The 24,726-nt window shown below is 40.0% G+C and overlaps 2 protein-coding genes across 2 annotated transcripts; both read right to left on the reverse strand.

The window, feature by feature from the left end:
- Window positions 1-4,534: 4,534 nt before the first annotated feature.
- Window positions 4,535-7,500, reverse strand: LOC107305360 (structure-specific endonuclease subunit SLX1-like). The gene is given in 4 exon segments (XM_015842791.1): window positions 4,535-6,548; window positions 6,629-6,754; window positions 6,819-7,040; window positions 7,435-7,500. Coding segments are annotated over 4 exon segments (786 nt in total). The 3' UTR covers window positions 4,535-6,176.
- Window positions 7,501-7,944: 444 nt separating this feature from the next.
- Window positions 7,945-21,021, reverse strand: LOC102701402 (CCAAT/enhancer-binding protein zeta). The gene is made up of 16 exons (XM_006663903.3): window positions 19,928-21,021; window positions 18,688-18,763; window positions 17,615-17,734; window positions 15,328-15,403; window positions 14,238-14,306; window positions 13,982-14,062; window positions 13,749-13,820; window positions 13,449-13,541; window positions 13,149-13,340; window positions 12,361-12,444; window positions 12,121-12,264; window positions 11,838-11,927; window positions 11,125-11,207; window positions 10,772-11,047; window positions 10,160-10,397; window positions 7,945-8,799 (listed from the first exon to the last, which is right to left on the reverse strand). Exons 1-16 carry the CDS (start codon window positions 20,586-20,588, stop codon window positions 8,170-8,172), a joined length of 2,985 nt encoding a protein of 994 aa, XP_006663966.1. The 5' UTR covers window positions 20,589-21,021; the 3' UTR covers window positions 7,945-8,169.
- Between the last annotated feature and the right edge of the window lie 3,705 nt (window positions 21,022-24,726).

Below are 24,726 nucleotides of genomic sequence, written 5' to 3' on the forward strand. Positions count from 1 at the left end.
AGCTCCGAGCAGAGGAAGAAGGAGAGCTCTGGAGCTCGATCTGGGGCGAGTTTGGATAGTGGGAGGGGAGGGGTATTTATAGGGGATGGTGTTAACGCCAGAATTTGGATAATTGTCGTTGGAGATTAAACTGTGATTAAAGTCCGAATCAGATAGGAAATAGGGCAATCGGATAGAAAACCAGGCGGAATACGACTCGGATTCAGCCGATGGAGTCTGGATCGGATAAGGAATAGAGTCCGATTGGGCCTAGAATGTTACAGATAGATTCGAGAATAATCAGAGTCCGTGTAATTTAATTTTATCTGTTAATTAGAGTTAGTTTAGATTTTTCCTTTATCTTTAAGAGAGCTAGAGTCCGATCAGGGCTCATGTGTTAAGAGATAGAATCTACATAGGAGTTTGTTATTTCTTTTTTATCTATTAGGAGTCATATGTCGTGTCCAACACGGACTAGCATCCACCCGAGGGTATAAATATGTGTCCTCAGGGTCATTGCAAATCGTCTACATCTTAATTTAGATCAATTACTCTCGGCGCATCGCCACCCTCCTAACTGAGGTTTCAACTCCGGTGGAACTTGGCACCTAACGCAGGGCTATAGCACTTCGATCTCCGGCGGAGGGGTAAGTCCTACGTTTCGCCAGGCCAAGGTAATCATATCAGCTAGATTAGAATTGTCTTGGTTCAGTCCGATCTTCTAATCTGGTTGTGTAATTGCTAATTATCGTATCAGTTTCAGCTTAGACCACTTTCGTGTTTTGAGTTGATCTGGTCAACCACTTTGAGCGATCTACGTTGGTTTGATATTTGCTATTTGACATATTTAATCTAATACTGTCTCAATTAGGTCCGATCTAGTAGATTGTGTTTATCAGATGGTTTATATCATTTGATGTATTTTGTTCATTGTTTTATCGGAGTACCAGCCACTAAGTTATCAGTCATCGGCTCATTGGCTTGATAGCAATCGAGATCTGTTTAGTATCTAGCTTGACATTGCTATGCGTAATCTTGAACTGTCTCGGTTGGGTCCGATCTTCTATGATTATTCTTAGCAATCTAGGCTAGATATTTTATAGATCTTGGTCACTTGTCAATCGTTTATAGCCGATAATCTTTGTCGATCTACATGCTTATCATATCAATAGAGTAGCTGATTGCCTTACCGCATTATCTCTATACCAATCGACTTAATTTAGTTAGATCGGTAGTTATTTATGTTGCATCGACTCATTATTCATTGTTTATTCCAAGTAATTCATTGGTTTATTTATTAGCCTTATCGATCTTTATATTTCCTATAATCATATCGTACTCCACTGCATACTGTCTTGGTTAAGTCTGATACGTTTGGTTCGATCTGGTTATAGGGGTTCGTCCGATCAGCTAAGATTAATAAGTAACTTGGCGGATTACGTTGGTCTAATATGTAATTCAAGTCTATTTCTATCAAGTTTCTAGTCGATCCAAGCTTTTTATAACCGATATTCATCCTATCGGCTAACCATTGCAGCATCAACATTCCATCAGATGGATTATTAGTTACCTATCAGCTCGATGGCCGATCGGCTTATTTTACCGTTCATCTTGTCAGTTGCAGGAACAAACTGATTGGCACGTCCACGTAAATCTAAGAATTAGGTCCTGCACTAGAGCATTCTGAGAAACGACTCCTAGACCTACGTGTGTGATCGTTGTTGTTATTTTCAGCGTCATCTGCAGATGGAAGCGGGTGTGCAGCGATGACAAGTCGGCGACGATGTTGGTTTTGGCGGCGGCAAAATGATGGTCGGCGACAGTTTTGGTGATAGGGCGGCAGCGACAGCCGGTGGCTAGGGAAACTGGTGGCGGTGACTGGCCCCGAGAGACGGTGGCAAAGCCGACATGTCTGCGACGGGGGTGGCTGGCCAGGAAAACCAGCGATGGTGACCTCAACTGGGAACAGGGGTAGTGGCTGCTGCGGATCGATGGATGGATGGATGGTGGATTGGGCTGACTGGGCTGGCCTGGTCGGTTGGCTAGGCTGGGAGAAAGGAAGATTCGGGGGCCAACCAGCCAAGACTGTAAAAACTAGAAATTTTGTAAAGATTAAAGGGATTTTGAAATGGAAAACTTTTACAAGAATTTGCAACAAAAGAGTTATTAGTTGACTTCTAGAAATTCTAAAACTCTTCAACGAATTTAGGAAAGTAAAATATTTTGCGAGAAAAATAAAATCAGAGAAAAGCCTTCAAATTATCGTGGAAATAAACATAGGACACTAAAATCAAATAATATTACGAATAAAACTTTTGGGAATTTTGAGTTCTTTACACCTGCTATTTTCTTTTTCTTTTTCTGGAGCCCTTCATAGCCTCTATAATTTTGGAGAGAGTGTATTTGGGAGATGTTCAAGATGTTGCGTGAAGATGTTTTTGATGATCAAGAATCTACGAGGAAGATTTTTGTGACTATGTAGGACTCCATGGGACTGTTGTGGGATACCCGGATAAATGATATACTCATGTACTTATTTGTATAGGGAAGGAGGTTTCAAGTTGTAAAGGAAGTTGTAGGTCTAGATTTGTACGAGAGAAACCAGGTTCTAACTGACTAGGTATAGGTATATGGAAGGCTCAGTATTCGAGGTCTGGATTTGCATAACCAGACAGGTACGGTTGGTTTATATATGATAGATACTTAGTTGTATTTAATTAGGTTTCTATCTCTTGTAATCCTATTCTCACGTATACAAGTTAGAGATAGATTTCTCGATATAAATAAGTAGTAAGGGGTATGCTCCCGGTGTGCTTTTGGTGAGATTAAAATTAGAAAATTAAAAGCTTAGTTTTTGATTCTATATCGATAATTTTGAGAGGAGTGTTGTTGGTACACTTTGTAAATACTAGTTTATGCAATAAAGGCGAGATTGCTCAATCTACATCATCTGCTTTCATCTGCTGGTGTTTTTCCTGTGTTCCGACGATCTAATCGCTGGCATAGAAACGGTGCGACAGGTTCCGTCAAGATCATCTCTTTTCCCTAATATGTTTGTTGAACTTGTTCGATCCTACGGTAGGAAAAAGAGGACGAGAGCCTCCTGTAACCTTGTGCAACATCATCTCATTTGAAGAAATTGACTACAGGAGAAATTGCGGCATTTATTAAATTTTCTATCCTTGCTTTGAATGGATATATTATAAAATATTGCCCATAGTATCTGATAGCAAATTACATAATTTTTAGTGTCTACAAGCATCGTCACGTTTTTATGATGTCACTTAGAAAATTACACATTTGCCTAAATTAAACATAAAAAACGTAACGTAAACAATACTGGAAAACATAGTATCAGCTACTTCGATTCATCAAATGCTACATCGAACAGAAATGTTCTTTATCATATTTTTTACCGAGAAGAGACTGCAAGCATTGCTATATTCTCGAAGTTGCTGAGCTCCCGCAACTCATCAGTGACAACCTTCTTGTAGCTTCTTAGGTTTAGCTATGTTTATGTTGAAATTTGTTATAAATAGAGAGACACGTATGGTATAACTGCATGAGGACTATAACATAGATGTGGGTATGACTAGCCAATAGCAATAGCAATCGAGGGTCATGTATACCCTACCCTACACTTCAAATAATACTGGATCCAAGTAGAGGGTTTATCATTGCTCCATTATGTGGGTCTTGGTTAAATTTTGTTAACAAATTAATATCTTGCCCAAGTGTTATCATCGAATTTAAATCTTCTATCACGTGCTTCAGCGTTTAGATACCATCGTTAATTATAGTGTATAATTTATAGCAACTTGCCTATATTAGCTCCCATTTTGTCCTCCCGTGGTCAGATTGATTGTGTGAGTTTGTATGCTTGTGACGAGATTCGATTCCCACTCTAAACAAATGCACTGTAAACTCTGTTTTAGTCCTGTAACGACATAGCAGCGGTATCCACTATGTGCATCCAGAGGTTAAAATGGCCCGAGACTCTTAGGTCCTTTTGCAAAGTTGTACTTGAGCTAGCTCTAAGGCGAGTCGACGAGTTTGAGAATTTGGGTGAATCTCCAGCCAGCGAAAGATTTGCCCTTATGTTTTGTCTTATGTTATGTTTATAACCTAAAATTTAAAATTTTCAACCATAAATTTAAAGTATTTAAGTTGATTTTAGAATTTTTTTTCTCGTTATAGTTTATTTTTTAGACTTGACTTTGAGATCACTAAGAACTGTTTGCAATATACCATTTGGCTTTAGCACCGACAAAGTAAAACAATCACCTCGACCAACCAGCACAAAATTATAGACTACAGAAACACCCGCGCGTTGCTGTAGTGGTCTAAAGAATACTTATACATTGAGTTATTCATTATATTTAAAATTGCTGCATAATAAATCTGCGTTTATCAATAGAACATAAATGTAAAAGGTATAACTTAGATTGTCTTTGTGCGAAGCAAAGTTTGGTCACGTTATCACGTATCTGACCGGTAGAGTGCGAAATACCGAAGTGAAAGTTGACTGCTGGCATCATAAACATATTTGAACCACTCAGATTTCCAGAAAAGAAGAATGTAGCATATGGTATATCATTGATCATTCAAAGTACAAAACACATTATATTTCCGCCCATCTAAAACAGTCCATGAAAAATACAGCCTGATCATTTATGCATCTACATAATCACATCGGTGAAAAAAATAATAGTACGGGCACTTTCCATCTTCATATGAAGTACATAATTGCAAAAATCTTTAATGCTCGTACCCTGACTTCCAACCAAAATACATAGCAAAAGTTAAGCCGTTCTCATCGAGGGTCCTTGTTCAGTTCATCTTTCAATGGTACGCGTCTACATTATGGCGTCTACATTATGGTAAATGCAATGTTATGAACTAAGCCGATAATAAAATTTAGCAAAGGTGGCTAAAATATTCAGCAAGGCAAATAAATATTTGCTTGCTTTATCCGCTCCAGCTAAAACAAAATTTGCCCAGCTAGTGGTTAGGCGCTCATCCATTTATCAATGAAATATGCTGCCTCCAAATGCAATAAATGGTTCAATAATGATCTAGTACATATGTAATCAGCTATAATGAGTTGTCACAGTTAATTAAATTAGTAGCGGTGTTAGATCAAGTTGAAAATAAATCAGTATGTTGCAAAAAATAAATACATGTGCACACAAATTGAACGCCAAGATCTAACACACCAATATAAAGTAAATCTGAACTAACATGTGAAGCAGCCGACATATATGATTTATGTGATTGACAATTTCCATAGGATTGAGAAACAGGTGTAGCATATGGTCATGGAAACTTTGGTTACTGCAGAAGTATAATGTGATAGATAGATATATCCCCGAATGATAAATGGGAGAATCATGATTGCTAAATTGGACAGTGCAGTGACCATACCAGCATCAAGCATTATGAGTACATCACTAGCATCAGGAGTCCAAAGGGAAGAGGCCACAACCATCCCTTTCAGGACTAACCCAGCAGAAGCTGAAGAAACCTCTGTAAATAACTACAGAAAAATCATGTGTACACACGGGATATATTATGCAAAGAATAATTACTGGACAACCGCCAAACCTGTATATACATCAATTAGCAAAATGAGCCATGCACTGGCCTGCACCTGGGGAAGTTGTCAAAGCACACGTAAATGCAATGCCCCAAAAGAAGCAGATTTTACTGCAGTGCTGGCCTAACTATAGCCAAATGTGAGAAAAGGAAAGAAATTAGTAGCACCCAATCTAATTGTACAGCGATGCAAAATGAACATAATAAAGGATTAGCAGATGCATAATCTCATCAATAGCGCTTTCTTATAAGTATGATTCGCTGAATGTTGATTGAAGAAGTCCACGAAAAGAAGAACAATTGAAATAGACATGCAAGAAAAACAGCAACCAAATGTGGGTGATAGGGGGAAAAAAAAAGGAAAAACAGAATACCAGAATCGAAGACGTAGCAGCGGCTACTCCCAGTCTGTCGACGATGAGGAGAACCGTCCGGTGAGGCAACGTGCCGTGGAACCAACCACCTTTTCCCTAAGAGGTTTTTACCTGTGTGCCATTAAAAAAGATAGTGTCTGTCTCTGTGCCACTAAAAAGTTTGAGCCTCCCTCTATGCCATCGTCGAACTTTATCACGCCCTCCACACCATTCCGTCCATTTTTGATGCTAACGGTAGGTAACGGAGCGTAAAAATAATTTAGTTGCTCTTATGGTTGGGAGACAATTTTGGCAAGTTGGTGTTCTTCTATGCCATTCGGAGGCTGCATTAGGCCTGTGTTTTTGGATAATGGATGTATATATGGATGGATAAATGGATGTATATATGGATGAATAAATGTATGTATGGATAAATGGATGTACGTATGGATGAATGAATATTCCACTTGATTGAATGAACAGATGAATGAATGAATGGTGTAGGCCGAGCATGGTGTAGACGAGCTTGACCTTGTTGCCGACGCCGGCGAGCGACTTGGAGCTCGCAGCGGCGCTGCGCACGGCCAGCGACTCGTTCGGGTGCTGCCAATCCCACTCAAACTGCGGGTGCACAAAGCAGACGCTCATTTCAGCAAGAACAAGAACAGATGTGATTTGGATTGGATTAGATTTTGTGCTACCTAGAGGGTGGCGACGTTGGTAGGGAAGCCGTAGATGCAGAGCACCATCTCCCACGGGCAGCCGCGCTTTGTCCTCCACGCGCTGCATCGGATCTCGCCGTTGTGCTGCCGGATCCGCCCTTCCCCCTCCCGTCAACCAATCAACCCCCCACAAAAAACCAGAGGAGTCGCGAGGCGAGGAAGGGAAGGCGCGCGCCACGCACCCGATGTAGGTGGCGCTCTTGCGGCGCGGGGAGAGGGACCGAAGCAGGTAGCAGCAGAAGAACCTCCCTCCTCCTCCTCCTCCTCCGCGGCCGGCTTCAACGGCCCGTCCTTGCCGTCGCCGGGCTCCTCCGCCGCCGCCTTGCGCGACCTCTTCCTCTTGCCCATAGCCAACGGATGGACATTTTTTTAGTCCGGGAACGATCAAACCCTACCCGAACATGGACGGAATAGTGCGAAGGGCAGGACAAATTCGACGATGGCATAGAGAGATGCTTAACATTTTAGTGGCAGAGAGGTTGCACCATCTTTTTTAATGATACACGGGTAAAGAACTTTCAAAACAAATGTTTTGTTTAGAAAGCTTCTCCTAGTTATAGCTTTAAAAAAAATTGCTTCTACTAAAAACTATATCCACGGTTCTTGAGAATCTATATTTACCTATTCTATAAAATAAAATAAGAAGTCAAAAATTAAAGAAGTTGTGCTTTAGAGCTTTTTCAAATTCTCAAAAAACTAACTAACCAAATACCTACTTACAGAATATAAAAAGTTTCCCAAACAGGAAAAAGTTAGAGAGATGTAATTTCTTCTGTTCGGTAGACGCGGAGGCGTCGAGAAGTGCAGTCAGAAGGGAAGTACAAAGCCGGCCGACTTTTATTCAATCCCATCTACGGTTGTCAGACTCTGGGGCTATTTAGTTCCCAAAAATTTTCGCTCAAAAACATAACATCGAATTTTTGATACCTAAATAGAGTATTAAACGAAAAACTAATTGCACAGTTATGTGAGTAATCGTGAAACGAATCTTTTAAGACTAATTAGTACATGATTAGCCATAGTGCTACAGTAACCAATATGTGCTAATGACAGACTAATTAGGCTCAAAAGATTCGTCACACGGTTTTCACACTAGCCGTAAAATTCGTTTTTTCATTTATGTCCGAAAATATGGTACGAATGGTTCGATCGTCACTTGAACGGGCAGCTACAACTTTTCAGGCGACGTGGCGCTATAGAATGATGAATAAGTAAACGGTATATTAAGAGAGTGGAGGGGAAAAACTATGGATCTTATATGACACGATCTGCTCCACAAAGCTAACCAGGAAGCATGATACCAGTTACTGGTGCAATTGTGCAAAGGTAATGCAAGATTCATATCAATGATTCCAAAGAGTTGAGTACATTTTTGACTCATCATCGATCACACGCACAATTACTGCCTAAATAGTCCCGAATCTCGAAATGCGACTTCTCCAAAAGAAAAAGGTGGGCGACACTCAAAACTGGAAGCTATAGCCACCAATATGAACACGAAAGAGGTAAAAATGGTCATCTCATTCTGATCTCTTCGACTTTTTCTTTCGTGCTACTGATTTCCTCTTACTACTCGGAGTGTCTCCAATTACCCTATGCTTCCGCCGTGTCTTCAACGTTACCTTTTCTGCTTCCACATCCATGAGATGTTCATAGTCTTCTAGTTTTGCAAAGGGCGATTCTCCACTCTTTGCAGCATGTTTCCGCTTTTGCCCCAGAACCGACTCCTCTCCATCACTGTTGTTGCCATCTGAATCCTTAGCACTTTTAACGGCTTCATTATCAGAATCCAGTCCGGAAGAGGTATCATCTGAAATGTCATGCAACTCAACATCACTGTCATATCTAAGCAAATCCCCTTCCTCCTCAAATGTTGTCGCATCGAGATTGTCATAATCATATCCTTCATCTTCTATCAAGCCAATTCCCAGCTCCTGCATCTCATCGTCACTTTCATCACTGGCATCATCATCATGTGCAAAGAGTTCTCCAGTATCTTCATCCAAAACTGAGGTTTTCTTCTTTGCTTTAGGTTTAATAGGGCCAGTCTTGTTCATGTAGAAACGATGGAAAACAACATCTTCAGGAGGAACTTCCATTTCAGCTAGTTCTAGTAGCTCTTCTCCAATGGGATGGTGACGTTGATCAACCTGTGTCACATACAGATCAGCACACAAAAATTGCAACAATAGCAAATTGACAATGAATGTAAAGTACAGAGAAATAGCCATATAAGTTAACATAGAGAAGCTACACGGTTGAATATGTAGTTTGCAAAGACATGCCAGAAACTTAGAATGCCATCAGTTTCTAGGTATATATCTAGGACATTCTAGGTTGAGCAAAGGTATAGATCTAAGTTGAGCAAAGCACGCAATGACTAGAAAGATGGAATGCATATGGACGCGCAAATAAATAGTGCAGAAAAAAAAGTAGAATGTTGTGAAAGGCCATGTGTATACTTCATGCTCAGCATTCACTTAGAGATAGCTCTATATCCATGGTAAGCACATTGGCATTCGGCCATTCACTTAGACACAGTATTCAGTATTCACTTAGAGAAAGCATTGACATTGTGTAGATGCCTTCCTCCTTTATGTTTTACACTCCCTCTGTACCAAAATACAGCTACCTTTTGAGTTTTTTGCAGAGATTGAGAGGTGACATTAAATGAGTAATGGTTGTGATTGGTTTGAGATAGGATAGTAGAGAAATTAAACGAGAGATGGTTGTGATTGGTCAAGATGAGGGAGTAGGTGAAGTGGTTATATAATCAGGCAAAATTTGAATGCTAAAGTTAGCTATATTTCGGGACAGAGGGGAGTAATTGACAGTCAAAAGAGGATAGAATTGTACCGCATAACCTGTGAAAGTTACATGGAAAAGGTAACATATACAACATCTACATGCCAGTGGAAGATCAAGCAAGCAACAGCAGAAAAAAGAAATTTCCTTATTTTCCAATTAAATAAACAATGTCCCTTTTTCCCCGCCGCTATATTTCGCCACTACAATTAACTTTGTTGGACTGAGCTGCAACATGGGTTGCAGGAACAGTGGTTGGATTCGCAGTAATCACAAAGCAATCATCAGGACTGTTAGGAGTATAATTTCAGTAATCTGTGCTATTAGGATTCCTTTTTAAATCTGGTAGCAGTTTGAATTACTCCCCTGGTGGAATCTTATCAAATCTTCTCCTAAGCATGGCTGCTAGAAATGCTACCCCATCTCAGAGTTAGGATTACAGGGGCACGTTAGGATTAACATTACTGTAACCAAACAAACTCTGAAATCATATCCACTAATGCAGGCAACAACTCTACAAGTAATCAAATGCATCAGGAACAAATGCAAAGCAAAGCAAACAGTCATCACCAAACTTCCAGAGCCCCCCATCAGCTATGCGCAGAGTTGTGGCCTCATTTTCAGGATGCTTTCGTTGGAGTTGCGGAGAAGAACAAGCATTTCAAAGCTGGCAAACAAATATGATTCACATGTAACAAGACATACCTTTTTAGCTGGTGCAATTTGTGATCCACCATGCCATTTCCCTTCAGCTATGCGGTTTCCTTTTGGCTTCTTCTCCATGAATTTGTCAAGGAAGGCAGGGAGAGAGAGATCTGTCAACGGATCACCACTATAAATGATATTGTTACCAGATAACAATGTCCTAGCCATAGTAGATACTGATGGGTGCACGTGTAAGGCCAAAGTAGTAAGCTCCCACCAACAGACATGGTCTGCATTGCTGAGAAAACAATATACACAGCTGATCAATAAGACTAAAACATGAAAAGGAATAATTTTTTCATATAAGTCAAAGTCAAATAGCGATGGGAGACTAAAATATTTTTATGCCAAGCATGTGTCGAGGTCTTTTTTTGAAATTGGATTGCACTAACCCTTTTGGTGGCTTTGCAAATTTACCACTGGTTTTATCTATATTGCAAGGAGTAAGCTAGGAAGACAGTTCTAGTAGCATTTTTGCAATTTCTTAGTGGCAGTTTTGAAATACAATTCAAACCAGTGGCAAATTGCAATTGCCCCTATTTGGGTCATTGCATTTGTAACCAAGTAATCTGAATAAGCCATAACACAGAAATAGAAGCAAAAAGGCAATACCAGTAAGAAGGCTCTCTGTGTCGCGGATTATAAAATACATGTAGTGTCGACCCCTCAGCTGATGTACCTTTCCCATCTTTCTCAGCAGATGCAACTGGACTTGCACATTCTATAGTATCACAGCCATTCTCAGCATCAGAACTGTATTTCTCAACAGTAGCTAATCTATCATTGCATTTCTCTGTAGTTATCGAGGTTGGACCATCAGGATTCTCTACAATGTCTTCAAAGTGCTCAATACCATCATCAACAGATTCATTCTGGAGCACAATTGCCCTGAAGAATTGGATGTAAATTACATCTTAAATAAATAATAACTAATGGAACGTCAGATTAGAGAACTAGTCATATACCACAATGGTGGCTTTGCTTTAAGGACCTCCGACAGTATGAAAAGGCATCCACAAGCATATTGAGGAGGCCGTTGAAGGGCAACCTGTCAAGAGAAATCCCACCACAATTAAATATAGAACTTCTTTTGAAGTAAGGCCAGATTGTCCTATACATATATAAACAGGAGCTACCACAAATAATTTTCAGGGATATCTATGGTATAAGCAACTTTTGCCTATAAAAAGTCTTAACCTTCTTCCACATTCTTTTTTTATGTACTTTCCATGGGTAGGATGTTCAGTTAATTGTGAAAAAAAATATGTATGTAAAGTTCATATGCATATAACACAATTATTGTTAGTTTACAACTTTTACATTCTATTTCAAAACTCTGCTCTATTCTTTTGTTTGTCAATGTACTAAAAAAGACTATACATATAACAAAATAATGCCAAGTAAGAATTAAGGAAAGAGGCAATAAAAATGAAGTAATATGCCACTGTGAGATAAGAAAAGTGCAAGCATGCTTTTATGGCAAACATTTTCAGAGTTCAGACACAGAAATAGATAGCCATGTAATACCATGTGTTCATGTTCTACAGTCACTAATTTTCTGAAATATATAATAGCATACATTAGTTTGAAACAGCATAAAATACATTCATGTTTCCATAGCAAACAAGGCTAAAGTGTTTTGCATAGGTATATCTTTATTTACAACATTAAGGCATACCTGAAGCAATCGCTTTGCAAACGCAGCCACTCTCTTTAACATAACATCGTTTTTCATTGCTTTCACCAATAAACCAAGAAATAATTCTGGCTAAATAATAGAGTCAAGTAAACCATAATGAGGTCACTAATTAATATATAAAGGAATAAAATTCAAAGCTACTTTCCTCATAACTATAATTCATCAGGCTAACCAAATCATGATATTATTAGCTGAAAATCAAAGGGTGGAGCAGAAGAATGCACAGAAGTAAATGAAATAAAAAATAGGATGGGAGCAAAACCTTTGATGAAGTAACAGATGCAGGACTCAAAAGTTTTGCATACAATGCACGGTAAAAACGGTCACTTGCAATCTGATTTTTTGTAGATATTTGGTACAAAAGCATTAATGCCTGTACACCAACATTGAAATTTACAGAGTGCACCTAAATGAAACAATAAATATTGGTCAGAGTAAGCTTCATGTCATCTAAACAGTAACATGTAAAGTACTTTATCTTATCATTAGCTAACAAGCTCACCAATCTGAAAAGAATAGGTGTCTGCACTTCCACAATATCATCAACTTCTGAGCTTGCAACATATGGTAATGCTCGATTTACCCCCTAGATAGGATGCAAAAAGATTATTAAGTAATGAAAAAGGACTATTTTACTCTCCCAAACTATTTCATTTACACCCCTAAACTATTTTTTGGTTCATTTCACACCCTAACTATTGAAAACAGTTCACTATACTCTCTAATGCTACTTCTATTTTTTGTTTCTCTCCATGTTAGTCATAGTTTGCACTGAAATTTTGATAGGATGATAGATGCATTACATCTTACATCCCGCCAATCTTTTAGAATTTTTCGAACTATTTGCATAGGTCGGAAGCACCTTAGATTTATTTAAACATTAATATTCTAAAGTTCAAGCAAATAGTCAAAAAAAATTGAAAAATAGTTTTAAACTTTGATAATGTTGTCATCTATTGCTCTAAAAAATTCAGCTTAAAATACAACTTGTAATCATAATAACAACAAAGACAAATGTTATGAAGAAGTGAAGTGAAGTGTCTTCAATAGTTTAGGGGGCAAAATGGGCCAAAAAATAGCTTAAGGGGTTAGGTGGTACAATCAATTAGTTTGAGGGAGTAAAATGGACTTTCTTCTTAAGTAATTAGACAAAGGCACACCATCTTGAGCACAGAAAAAGCAAAGGCATGTAATAGAGTATACTTTAAAGAAGTTTATTGCATAATACATAACATAAAGCATCTTCAATAAAGAAGTAACACAAAAAAAAGCACAGAATGCAGGACGTACAGTTAAAAGTGCAGAGAGAATCCTGGAGTCCATCTCTAAGTCTGATCCTTCAGAAGGGTCTCCATGCTTTACATGAGAATTGAAGTCATTTCCCTTTTCCTTTTTTCCCTTTGGTTTCCCAATTTCAGTAGTTTTCTTGCCATATTTGTTGTTTTGAACTCCTTCAGCACCATGGGAGCAAGACATGAGTACCTGATATAACAACAAAAATCATAGTTTAAATCATTAAGGTCAAACTATTGACAGCTTTCCCTAAAGAAAGACATCAACAGATTATGCAATACTGAAGAACTTTCAAACCTTGAAAAGCGCAATGTAAACATCCACCAAACGCTTGGCAATTTTCGGCCCATCACCCCTACTGGTAAGAAAAATCTGGCTCAAAAAGTTGACCTGTACATAATCAAATGGCATTAAGTAAAGGCACCATATTTCAAATGATTAGTTGACTACATGGCAGCTTGGATTCATAACTCAGTTCTAATACTCAGAAAGTACTGCAGCTCTATGCTAAACATTAACTGTAGGAGAATCAAGGTTACTTTGTGTGGACATTAAAACAATGCCAGAATAAAGAGTTTGAGGTTAAAAAGAACATACAGCTTGGTATTTGGCCCTAAGACCAACATGTGGCCGAAAGAGAAATGAGTCCACTTCATCTATCACAACCATCTGCATTTTTTCCCAAATAGTCTAGTCAGTCCAAAAAAGCATTTAATAATTGCATAGACTTATTTTAACCAAAACAGGCAATTCATGACAATAACAGAACTCTTATAATCTCTGGTCAAAAAATATTTTGGTCGTAAACAAAGTCAATCGTATGTATATACCTTCATATTTGGATGAGCAGATAGGAGACTTGTTAACAAATATGCAGCACTTGAGGCTGCTCTCCTTTCAGGATCTCCAAGCTGCAGCAAGGATATGTTAACTTCACATAAGAACTCAATCGTTGCTCATATGTAATATTAAGTATTTTATAGTCAATCTAAACCTCTTGGCTTTGCATATATTAAAGTCAGAATGGAGAAATTACAAGAGTATGTACAGATGGAAATAATTGCATTATGTACAGAAAGGCCATACTTTGTTAACAAGAGCTGTAAGTAACCGTCGTTCCTGTTCTGCTTTTTCCTTTAAAAGGATGAAAACCGTCTGCAAATAAAGGCCATGTAGAGTTATAAGCATGATCTTACATTGAATATTATATAAACCATGAAGGGAACTAAGGAAAAAGAAACAAAAATTCATGAAAAAACATTCCAATAGTTTGGACACGTATTCTAATAGTTTTGGACTTTTAGTGATGATATTAGTAACAAACAAGATAAGTTACGAAAAATCAAATCCTTACATCTTCGAAAGAAGCAGACACCAGACAATTGAATGCAGGAGTTGGCTTTCACCTCCTGGTTCTCTCCAAAACCATACTGAGTAGTTTGCATTCAAAACTGGTTTACAGAAAAATTGCCGATAGGTATTTCATCCTAGTTTTCACTTTTCTCTCCTAGTTAAATATTTACCACTTACACTGAGGGAGTCCAGTTACTCCAAGAAAATAGTCATTTTCCACTGGTATTTATTAAAATATGCTACCTATTTACTGGAAAACAGATTAGAACAGCTTTCTGGAGTCAATATCTCCATAATTAATCTTTTCAAAACAATGTATTTGAAATAGGCATGTCAATTTAACCCAGACAAGGGTTATTCCATACAAGGGTTATTTTCTCTTGCTATTTGAAATATGCAACCAATTCAAACAATTCCATACAAGGGTTATTCTCTTGCTATTTAATAAGTGGGGTGGGATGATGCTACCCCCAACTCCAGATCTTTTAAGGCCTTACAAAGAAAATTTCATAGCTTGATTAAATTGAATACAATTTTGTTTTCACAAACCATGCTTAGCAGCCTTAAACTCACATTATATGAAGGAAAAGTTATATCTATTGCACCTACAGGACATCTTACTGGATACTCATTTTTTACATCACTTTTCATAAAAAAGTAACATAAATTCAATTGTTCCAAGTACCTAAATTGATGTACAAAAAAATAGGACATATTTTGAAACGTCCCTAGCTAACTTCCATTCAGTGGATCTTATATATAATTACCCTAAACCAATGCAATGGCAAAGATGATTTTCCAATAAAACATAGTTCGATCAAACCTTCATTGCTTTGTCCTTGAGATTTGGAAGCATATCTTTTAATGCGTCCTCGAGTGCAATAACAAACTTCTCATACCTGCAATGGTGATTTATACAAAATTAAAGATGGCATGCAGCATGATCCTGCAGGCACAAAAACAAAAATAAAGATCTGTGATGAATGTCAAGTCATCTTAGCGTTCTTTTTCCTAGATCTTAAGCTCTCAGTGTCCATCAACAATCAATTGGTAGGTAGTGCTTACTGTGCTAAGGTATATCAATTATAGCTTCATCTAAAAACCCTGAAATAGAACTAGCCCTCTCTAAACATTAAGTGGTGCCCACATTCACATATCACCCCACTTAGATTTTCATCCACGTGTTGTGTAAAAGGGTTAACATGGGATGCTATGGTTGGAATTAACAAGGTATAAACCTATCGAGACTCTCCATGTGGGAATACTCCCACAACGACCACTTGGACCTGGGAATACTCCCACAACGACCAGTTGGACCTAACGGTCCAAACCGGAACCAGAACATGCACGCAGGCCGAACCGAACTACAAATTGACTGAGTGGCTGTTTAGATCTAGGGACTTTTTTTTAGTCCCTTGTCACATCGGATGTTTGGACGTTAATTAGGAGTATTAAATATAGACCGATAACAAAACTAATTGCATAAATAAAGACTATTTCATTAGACAAATTTTTTAAGTCTAATTAATCCACGATTAGCAAATGTTTACTGTAGCATCACATTCGCTAATCATGGACTAATTAGGCTCAATAGATTCGTCTCGCAAAATAGTCTATAGTATGGGGTAGGTTTTATTTATAGTCTATATTTAATACTTCTAATTAGTGTCCAAACATTCGATGTGACAGGAACTAAAAAAAAGTTTGGAGGATCCAAATACCCCCTGAGGTATTACAATTAGGGGCAGGGATAAATTGGGGGTAAACTCTGTCGAGGATAGCCAGGTGCTGTCGCCTACTAGAAGGATAAGATGACAGGACGAGTGACGAACATGGGGAGAGACTATAGACTGATTTTCACTGCTTAATTCAATATACCTGCATTTACCTTTCTATAGGCTGGCACATTTTCTTAACAATAAAATCTACTCTCTACATTCCAAAATATAAGCACTTCTAGGATTCAAATTTTGTACCACAATAGAAGCATTTATCCGCCAATTCCCATGATCTCCCTTATTCCAATGTTTCTACAACCAATCAGGTGCTTGGAATAGGAATTGGTCAGCAATTCAAAATTTAAGTACTGAAGTGAATCAAAAAGAGAACCATCAGACTAAATCTTAGCATTTGCTCAACAACCTAAAAATGCTCATATTCTGGAATAGAGGTAGTAGTAGATAACTGAGTTGGTGTTTCAGCTCAAAGTAAATACGAGCTGGCTCAAGGGCCAAACAACCTGAGCACGCAGCTAAAAGCAGGTCACATAGCACAGCATGGTGGAAGGCAGCAGAGCAGGCCAAGTCCCAATTGGTGGCCGGGCCCAATGAGTACATGCATACGAGACTCCCAAGTCCCTTCGTCCAAACCTTATCCACATGCTACACGAACCGCACCGCAGCCTCTCCTCACATGATGTCATGCTATCACAGCACCATCCGCATCGACCCCTCTGCATGAGTGCATGACAACACAAAAGCGCCGTGGTATGGCGCCTGCAACCGTAGGCCACAGTTGCATTAGCCGCTCATGACCCACGCACCAAAGGCATGCCCACACCACCACACATTGTCATCACCCAGTGCCGCAACCATCACTATACCATCCTTGCCTGCCATGGAGCAAGAAGACTTGGTCCTTCCGATGCCAGCATGTTTGTAGTCTATAAGCAAGCATGTTACATCATCTTCACGGCGGCAACACGGACGGCACTAGGAAAACTTGGTTGTGTCAAGGATCCGTCAACGCTTAGGGAGTGCCCAGTGGTATTTCTGGGCCTGCCCCTACTTACAGTAATTCATGGTCCTACTCTTATGGGCAGACAAAAAGATCGGATTCAAAAACTGCTTCCTCAAGTGGAGTGCCCTCGACATCTAGGACACAATTTGTGGAAAGGGATGCTTGGCAAAAGCAAGTGCATTTGTTGGGTGCAAAACATACCTATATGAGCATTTCATGACAGCATGATAACAAATCATTATATTCATATCTGATTATATGGCAGGAGAGGCATGTAAATTTAAGGTTTCCATCATGTGCTAACGTAGAATTCATTTGACAACCAGGATACTCGGATAAGGTAGACAAACATTTTATGGAGTATGACATACCTCTGTTTCAAGCAGTCCTCCCAATACCAGAAGAGGAGAAGTGAGTACCCATCTTTTGTTTCTGGTAGAACATCTAATGGGTGCTGAATAAAACTTTTCAACTTGCGATCAGGTAATAACCTGTAAAGAAAATCAAATCAGCACTGAATATAACAACATTTTTTTTGAAAAATGACCATGCAATAAATATGGTCATTTCAATCACGAGTATAACATAGAAAAAACAAAAGGAAATGCTACTTGAAAAGATGGAGAAGGAGGGCGGCGTTCAGTGGAGTGTGATGGTGCTGCAGTTTAGCAAGTGAGGTGGTGGTGAGAAGGTAGCAAGGGACAGGCCATCTCCATGCACGCGAGAAAGAAAGGGGTTTTATGATGACATGTGGGGTCAGCAAATTTTTTTACAAAAAAAAAATTAGATAATCTTGCCGGATGGACTCCACATGGTCACAAAATGACTGCCATGCATGCAAGGCCATGCAACATATAGCACTGAAACCACCCAGGATTATGCTCAGGGTGGTAAAAATCGGACGAAGCCAAATAGTTCAGGGTAAAGCAGACTTCGAAACTAAAAACATCATGAAATGGCATTAAATGGGTAAAATATAGTTAAAATGTTAATCTGTTTCAAGTCTGTTGCATCCAAATAACTACTACAGCATCAGGCTGATCTTTATGGTGCTGTATGAAATTTTAATATTAAACTCTGCAGCTATATGAAAATTTAATAGCAAAATAGTTGCAATAACACAATAGAACAGAACAGGAGATAACACATAAAAGACAAAAGACAACAGATTACTATGCTAGAAAGTCAAGAAAAGTTAACATGCTACCTCTAGAGCACTATGCTTAAACTAGTGCAAGTCTAGAAGCCTTGGCGAAGATGAAATAGCAAACAGGATATAATAACGTTGCTTTAGTACACTAAAGGGGGAAAGCAATTAGTACCAACACACAACAATGAAATTGCTTTATAAGGTCAAAGGGAGTAAGAAAACAAAGATACTCTATGACAACTCATGTCAAGGCAGACCTATGAGGAAAATAAGAAGAAAACAAAAGGTGGCGACCTTTTGAGGAACAACTCCTTCAATGCATCAAATCCTGTGAACGCATATCTTTTACCAACCTTTGATGTAACCATACCTGTTGTGATTAATTGTATTCAACACAAGAAAAATTTCTTAGCATAGTTACAGATAAAAGAAACAAAAAAATAACTGCAAATAACATGATTCCAATGCAAAACTTGTGTAACAAACTGTAATCTGCTGGAGCAATACAACAGATAAATGGATTCTAAATCCAAGCAGTATGAACCTCCTAATCTTCTAGATATATAACATCGCTTGTATCACCATATAATAAATAAATTTCCCATGTCTATTACTGAGTTGATTTTTATATGCACAAATAAATGAACTATAGATACAAGTGCATCACCTGTATATCCATCAAAGTTACCAAGAAGCATGTGCCTATTATTTGAGTTCATGATATTTAGTTGGCATTCATGAAAGAATTTCAACCTTCTCAATGATGATGAATTTTGTCTAACAATCCGCTGTTCTATCTACTTGATAGACAAAGAGTGTTCATCGCGATGGGCCTTTAAAGTGATTCATTAAAGTGCCTAAGTGTTCTCCTTACAAGAGGGTTAGTTGTATCATAATGGGACTACAAATGTAATTATGACCCTGTTTTTAAATGGAATTATGAGAACATGAGACTAAATACAGACATGGTTTAGTAAGGTACTAGAAGCTAGCAGGTCAGTAGGGCCAGTCCACCAGTGCCCAGGACAAATTGAATTGTAAATTACAAGCATTTTAGAAAGTGTGTTTCATAGAAGTCAAGTAACAAAACACTAAAAATGAAGCACAAAACACAAGTCAGGTTAGCCGCATTTGATGCAGCTACCTAGCACCTACCCCACTTTTACAACACAATGTAGAACATGGCCTCAATTCATCAAAGTGAGCCATCTCAGGTGGTTTGATATGTACGACTTTAGTAATCTTTCTTCAGTTATAAAAATATTAATCTTTCCTCATAATAAAAAATTTCAAAGTTTCTCAGGTAATCACTTCATTTCTGATACTAACTGCTAAATTGGTCACTAGGTAGAGCAGTTGCCACAAAATTTAGAAAACCTAGTTCTATATTTCACTAATCTGTGTTATGGCAGACCCACCCATCCACAATTATCATAATTATCATCAATTGTATTTACACCAGCATATTTTTGTTACTGCATATCACTTATAGTTTACAGAGTAGCATTTCCGATACTGCAAGTCTGCAACTCACCAAGGAGAGAATCAAGTGCCCTCATATTTGCAATTGGATTGTCCTCGATGAGGCATGTGAATGCTGATACCTTATCAGCAGATGTGCCAGACTTTGCCGATATCTCCAGGAGCTTCAGATCACCACTACCACGCTTCACTAAGTCATATTCCGCTGTGTACTGCATCATAAGCTTCTCTGCCAGCTCTCGCTTCTGCTCCAAAATCTTATGGATCGCCTGAAGCCCCATGGATGGCAGGACTTGCTTCCGAGCGCCTAGGATACTTGCCTCCAGCTCATCAGCATCTGCGCACCACTGCCCAGACAGAGCAGCCGCCTTTATCAGCGGGTAATTGGTGGTGGCAGCACCTGATTTGGCTCCGGCATTGAGGCCATGGATGTCGAGAGGATGTGGCTTCTTGTTGGGTTTAGGGTTTTGACTGTTTTGGGGGCCGTCGGCTGTTTGAGGGGATTTGGGGGTTTTAGAAGGATTTATGGGGCCGGTCTTGCGGAAATCAGAGTCGTCGAAGCCGGAGGAGCTACCAACGCCACCGACGAGGCCGAGCGACGAGGCAAACGAGGCGACATCGGACTTGAGCGCGTCGACGTCCTCCCCGACCGCGCTGGCCGCAGTCTTCCTGACTTTCTTGGTGGACTTCGATTTGGCTTTTGCCTCCGCCATAGATGGAAGGAAAGACCCGGTGGCGGCGAGGCCACGGAGAGGGAGGGGGCTGCCCGCTGCTGCCTCGTCCGCCAACGCCTCGGCCTGTCCTCGGAGTCCCCGCGGGCGTCTTCAATCGAAGCGAAGCCACCGAGACACCGCCGCAGATGGCCACCAGCACACGAAAGCGGGCGTCATCGAGCAGCCGTCAGCGCCCTAGGTGCCGTGCGTTGGGTGGTGGGCGTCCGCGGTGCCTGTCGCGCTGACGAAACCGCGCGGAACTAACCAGATGGAGGAACGCGAGGTCTCCCCCGCGGAGGAGCCGTAAGTTGAGGACGAGGAAGAGGACGCGGACGCGCACGACGCACGACGCACGGCGAGGACTGCTGACGGAAAGAGGAGGCTAGCACTAGCTGGAAGCGGCGGGGAGGAGCTCCGCCCGCTCCTACGGCTGGTGTTCGGGAAGGGGAGAAAAACAAGCGGCGGCTCGGTGGGGGGAGGAAATCAACGTTACTATTGCTAGGGTTTCCTTCGGGCGATGCTGCTGGAGGGGGCCCGCCGCGGCCCGCGGCGATGCGGGCGTGCGGGCTGGGCCGCCAGGTTGGCTGCTGACGAATTTTTGTAATTTTTAATTTTATTTATTTAATTATTCATCATGTTAATTTTCCGAATCAAAAAGTCAAAGTAATAGCCTCCTCCCGCCCTCCTATAGGGTGGAATGCTGACGTGGCGTACGGCGCGGCGCCGGGGAGAGACGACCGTTAGCGCCGCGGGGCGCAATTTTGCACTAAGCCCCATTCCGCCCTTACGGAGGGCGGAAAGGGGGTAAGTGCAAAATTCGCACAGCCGGTCGACGCGCCTGCCGGGGAGGGGGAAGGGGCCTGGCCATTTTACAGACGGCCCCTTTCGCCCTCCGTGAGGGTGGTTTATTCGGCGGCCCTATATAAGGTCGGCAGCCCCCTTCCCCTCCTTATTTCTCTCCTCCCCACTTCACTCACTCAGAGTTGAGGTGAGGGCTCTGGAGCGGCAAAGCCATGCTGAAATTTCTCGGTGAACTATAGTAAGTTTTCGAAATATTTGTTTTGTTCAATAAATGTTGTTTATTTAGAGATTGTATTATTTTGTTAGAGCAAACTTCATTTGGAGTGTATAATTAAGATATGTATATAGTACATAATTACTGTTGTGATTGTATAATTTAGTAGTGGATATATGATTTTGCGATGGTATAATTTTGTCCGTATGTAATGTATTGATAGCCATTGGGTAATTTAGTTAGTAAAAGTGTATTTATAGTGTACAATTTAGAAAATTTTTTAGTGGATAATTGATTTAGCGATGGTACAACTTAGTAATGGTATAACTTAGTGAGTACTAAAATTATCTATACTGTAAAAAGACATAGTAAAACATAATTACGTTAAATAGAAAATGAAAGTAGTTTATGTTGTAGTTAAGGACATTGTTAAGCATATTTAAGTTAACGTGAAGCTAAAGTTTTTTGTTGTTGTTAGCATCTTCTTAGTATTGTCGCTTACGTAATTAAAATACAATGATTTGCTTGTTGGTACCGTACTATTGATATTAAAAGTTAGATATGATTTATCGCTTATAGGTAAAATATAATCAAACCTACAATCAAATATTGCGTGGACTTATTATTGTTAAAAATTAATGATATAGTTCAAGAGAATAGTGTTTACTGCCAAGATAATATAAGTTAAAAATGTAGTTACATGTAGGATGTAATATAGTATAATATAATTCGTACGAACAATATGTATTTATAAACAGACTAAAATGAGTGTCGTAAAAGATGTGTTAAAAAACAATGCATTCCCGTTGTAGGTGTGGCCAATAAAGTGCAGTTCGACTGTACTATGGAGAAGGAAATGTCATATATGGTCCATATGGAGTAGATCTTACTCAATTCAAATGCACCGTTAAGGGTATTGATAGACCTCTTGAAAGGATATTTGGTGCTATTCACAGTTGGTTAATGAGGGGATTTCAATACGACCCAAAAACATAAGATATAACCTTGTAAGTGGTAATAAGCCGGGCAGAAGAAGATAATATTTGGGAATTGATGCCGGTGACCTCGATAGAGACATGGAGATCGTACGTGCAAAATGCAAATGCAACGAGGATGGCCACCTGTCATCCACATTGTAGTGTTTAACAAGGTAGGAACTCAGATAATGAGTTCCCAAGAGCATGCGGGGCCAAGTCGTAAAGAAGATGAACCTGAATTAGGTAGTAAAGGTGAAGGAGAGGAAGAAGAAGATAGGGGTCCGACTGGAGCAGTGGATGAAGGGGAGGTGCATCCTGAAATAGTGGAGGCCATGGAAAGGGAAGACTCTAAAATGAGAGGGTTGATGATGAGGAATCGACACATGAAGAATGTGTTGATGTGTACCCATTAGAATGGTCGAATGAGGATTTTTCTAGTCTCCAAATCAGAGAAGGGCATCGTGTGCCTTAGGAGTACAAGGATAATGAGGTCATACAAGGGGCAAGGTATCGGGAGAAGGAGGATTTGACAGAGGCAGTTAAGCAGTGGGCAATATCATTACGGGGAGAGTTCTGGGTAGTGAAGTCAAGCAAGTCAGTGTATGAAGTGAAGTGTGGACAGTCAGATAATGGTTGTCCATGGAGGGTACATGCTTACAAGGGTAAAAGGAAGGATTACTGGGATGTATCAATTGTGACCAGACACAATTGTCATGTTTCAGGTGTTGAGAAGTATCACAGGAACATGACATCTGCATTTATTGCCGCTGAGATGTATGGTGCTGTTGTGAACAACCTAGGGTATGAACCAAAGTCAATTATTTGACACATCGAAGAAAGTATAAGTATACAATCTCATATTCAAAGGCTTGGAGGGCAAAGCAGAAGATTGTTGAGCGCCAGTTTGGTACGTTCGAAGCTTCATATGATAATCTTTCAAAACTGCTAGCTGTCATTTTACAGAGAAATCCGGGAAGCTTCTATGATATCAAATCCTTCCCTTCGACTCAAAATCCGCTTCAGGCTGTACTTCAATGTGTGTTCTTCTCACTGAGTGCATGTATGTTTGCATTCGTTCATTGTCGGCCCATACTTTGCATCGATGGTACATTTCCGACTAGGAAGTACAGAGGTCAAATCTTGACAGCAATCGGTGTGGACGGTAACAATCAGGTGGTACCAGTGGCATTTGCATTTGTTGAGAGTGAGAACACCGATAGTTGGTACTGGTTTCTGAAGCGCGTAAAGGATGCGGTTGTTCGGATGCGGCCTGGTGTTTGCCTTATTCATGATCGGCATGCAGGCCTCCTTCGTGCTATTGAGTTGTTGAGAGATGGAAGCCTGCAGGACGGTTTGGCGCCACAATGGCCAGATGTGGAAAGTAGGTGGTGCATGCGACACATGGGTGCTAACTTCTACCGTCAATTCAAGAACAAGCAACTTATGGATATGTTTAAGAGGCTTTGTGCGCAGAATCAGAAAAAGAAGTTCAATGAACTATGGAGAAAGTTAGATGAGTTTACAATGAAATACAGTTCAGAACAGTCAACAAGACCAGTACCTACTAGAGATGAAGCGCAGCAAGCCTTAGGTGCACTCCCTGGTGATGGACCTACCATCAGAAGAAGACGTGCAAATGGCATTAGGAAGTTCTCACATTGGATAGAGAATAAACCTAAAGAGAAATGGTCCTTATTCCATGACCATGGTGGTGCTAGGTATGGGATAATGATGACAAATCTAGCAGAGGTGTACAATTGGGTGATGCGGGGTGTGAGAGGTCTTCCACTTGTTGCAATCGTTGAGTTCATAATGCACGGGAGTTGCAAATATTTTCAGGAGCGGTTTAGAGCCATAGGACCATATATGACAAACCCCAGTCTTTCATTCGGTAAGGTTACCGAAGAGTTGGAGAAGAGAGGTATAAAAGCAAGCAGCCATCAAGTCATTCCCCAAGGGACACGGGAGCATAGGTTTGAGGTTCATTGTGCCGATCGGTCTACGCGTGGCATATACCGTACAAGGGTTACACAGGAGTGCATTCTTAAGGAAGACGGGACATGCGCATGCACTTGTCAGAAGCCAAGACTTCTTCACAAGCCTTGTTCTCATGTTATTGCCGCTTGTGCTGAGTGCGGCATACGTG

Source organism: Oryza brachyantha, chromosome 12 (genome assembly GCF_000231095.2).
Source record: "Oryza brachyantha chromosome 12, ObraRS2, whole genome shotgun sequence".
Classification (NCBI taxonomy): Eukaryota; Viridiplantae; Streptophyta; class Magnoliopsida; order Poales; family Poaceae; genus Oryza; species Oryza brachyantha.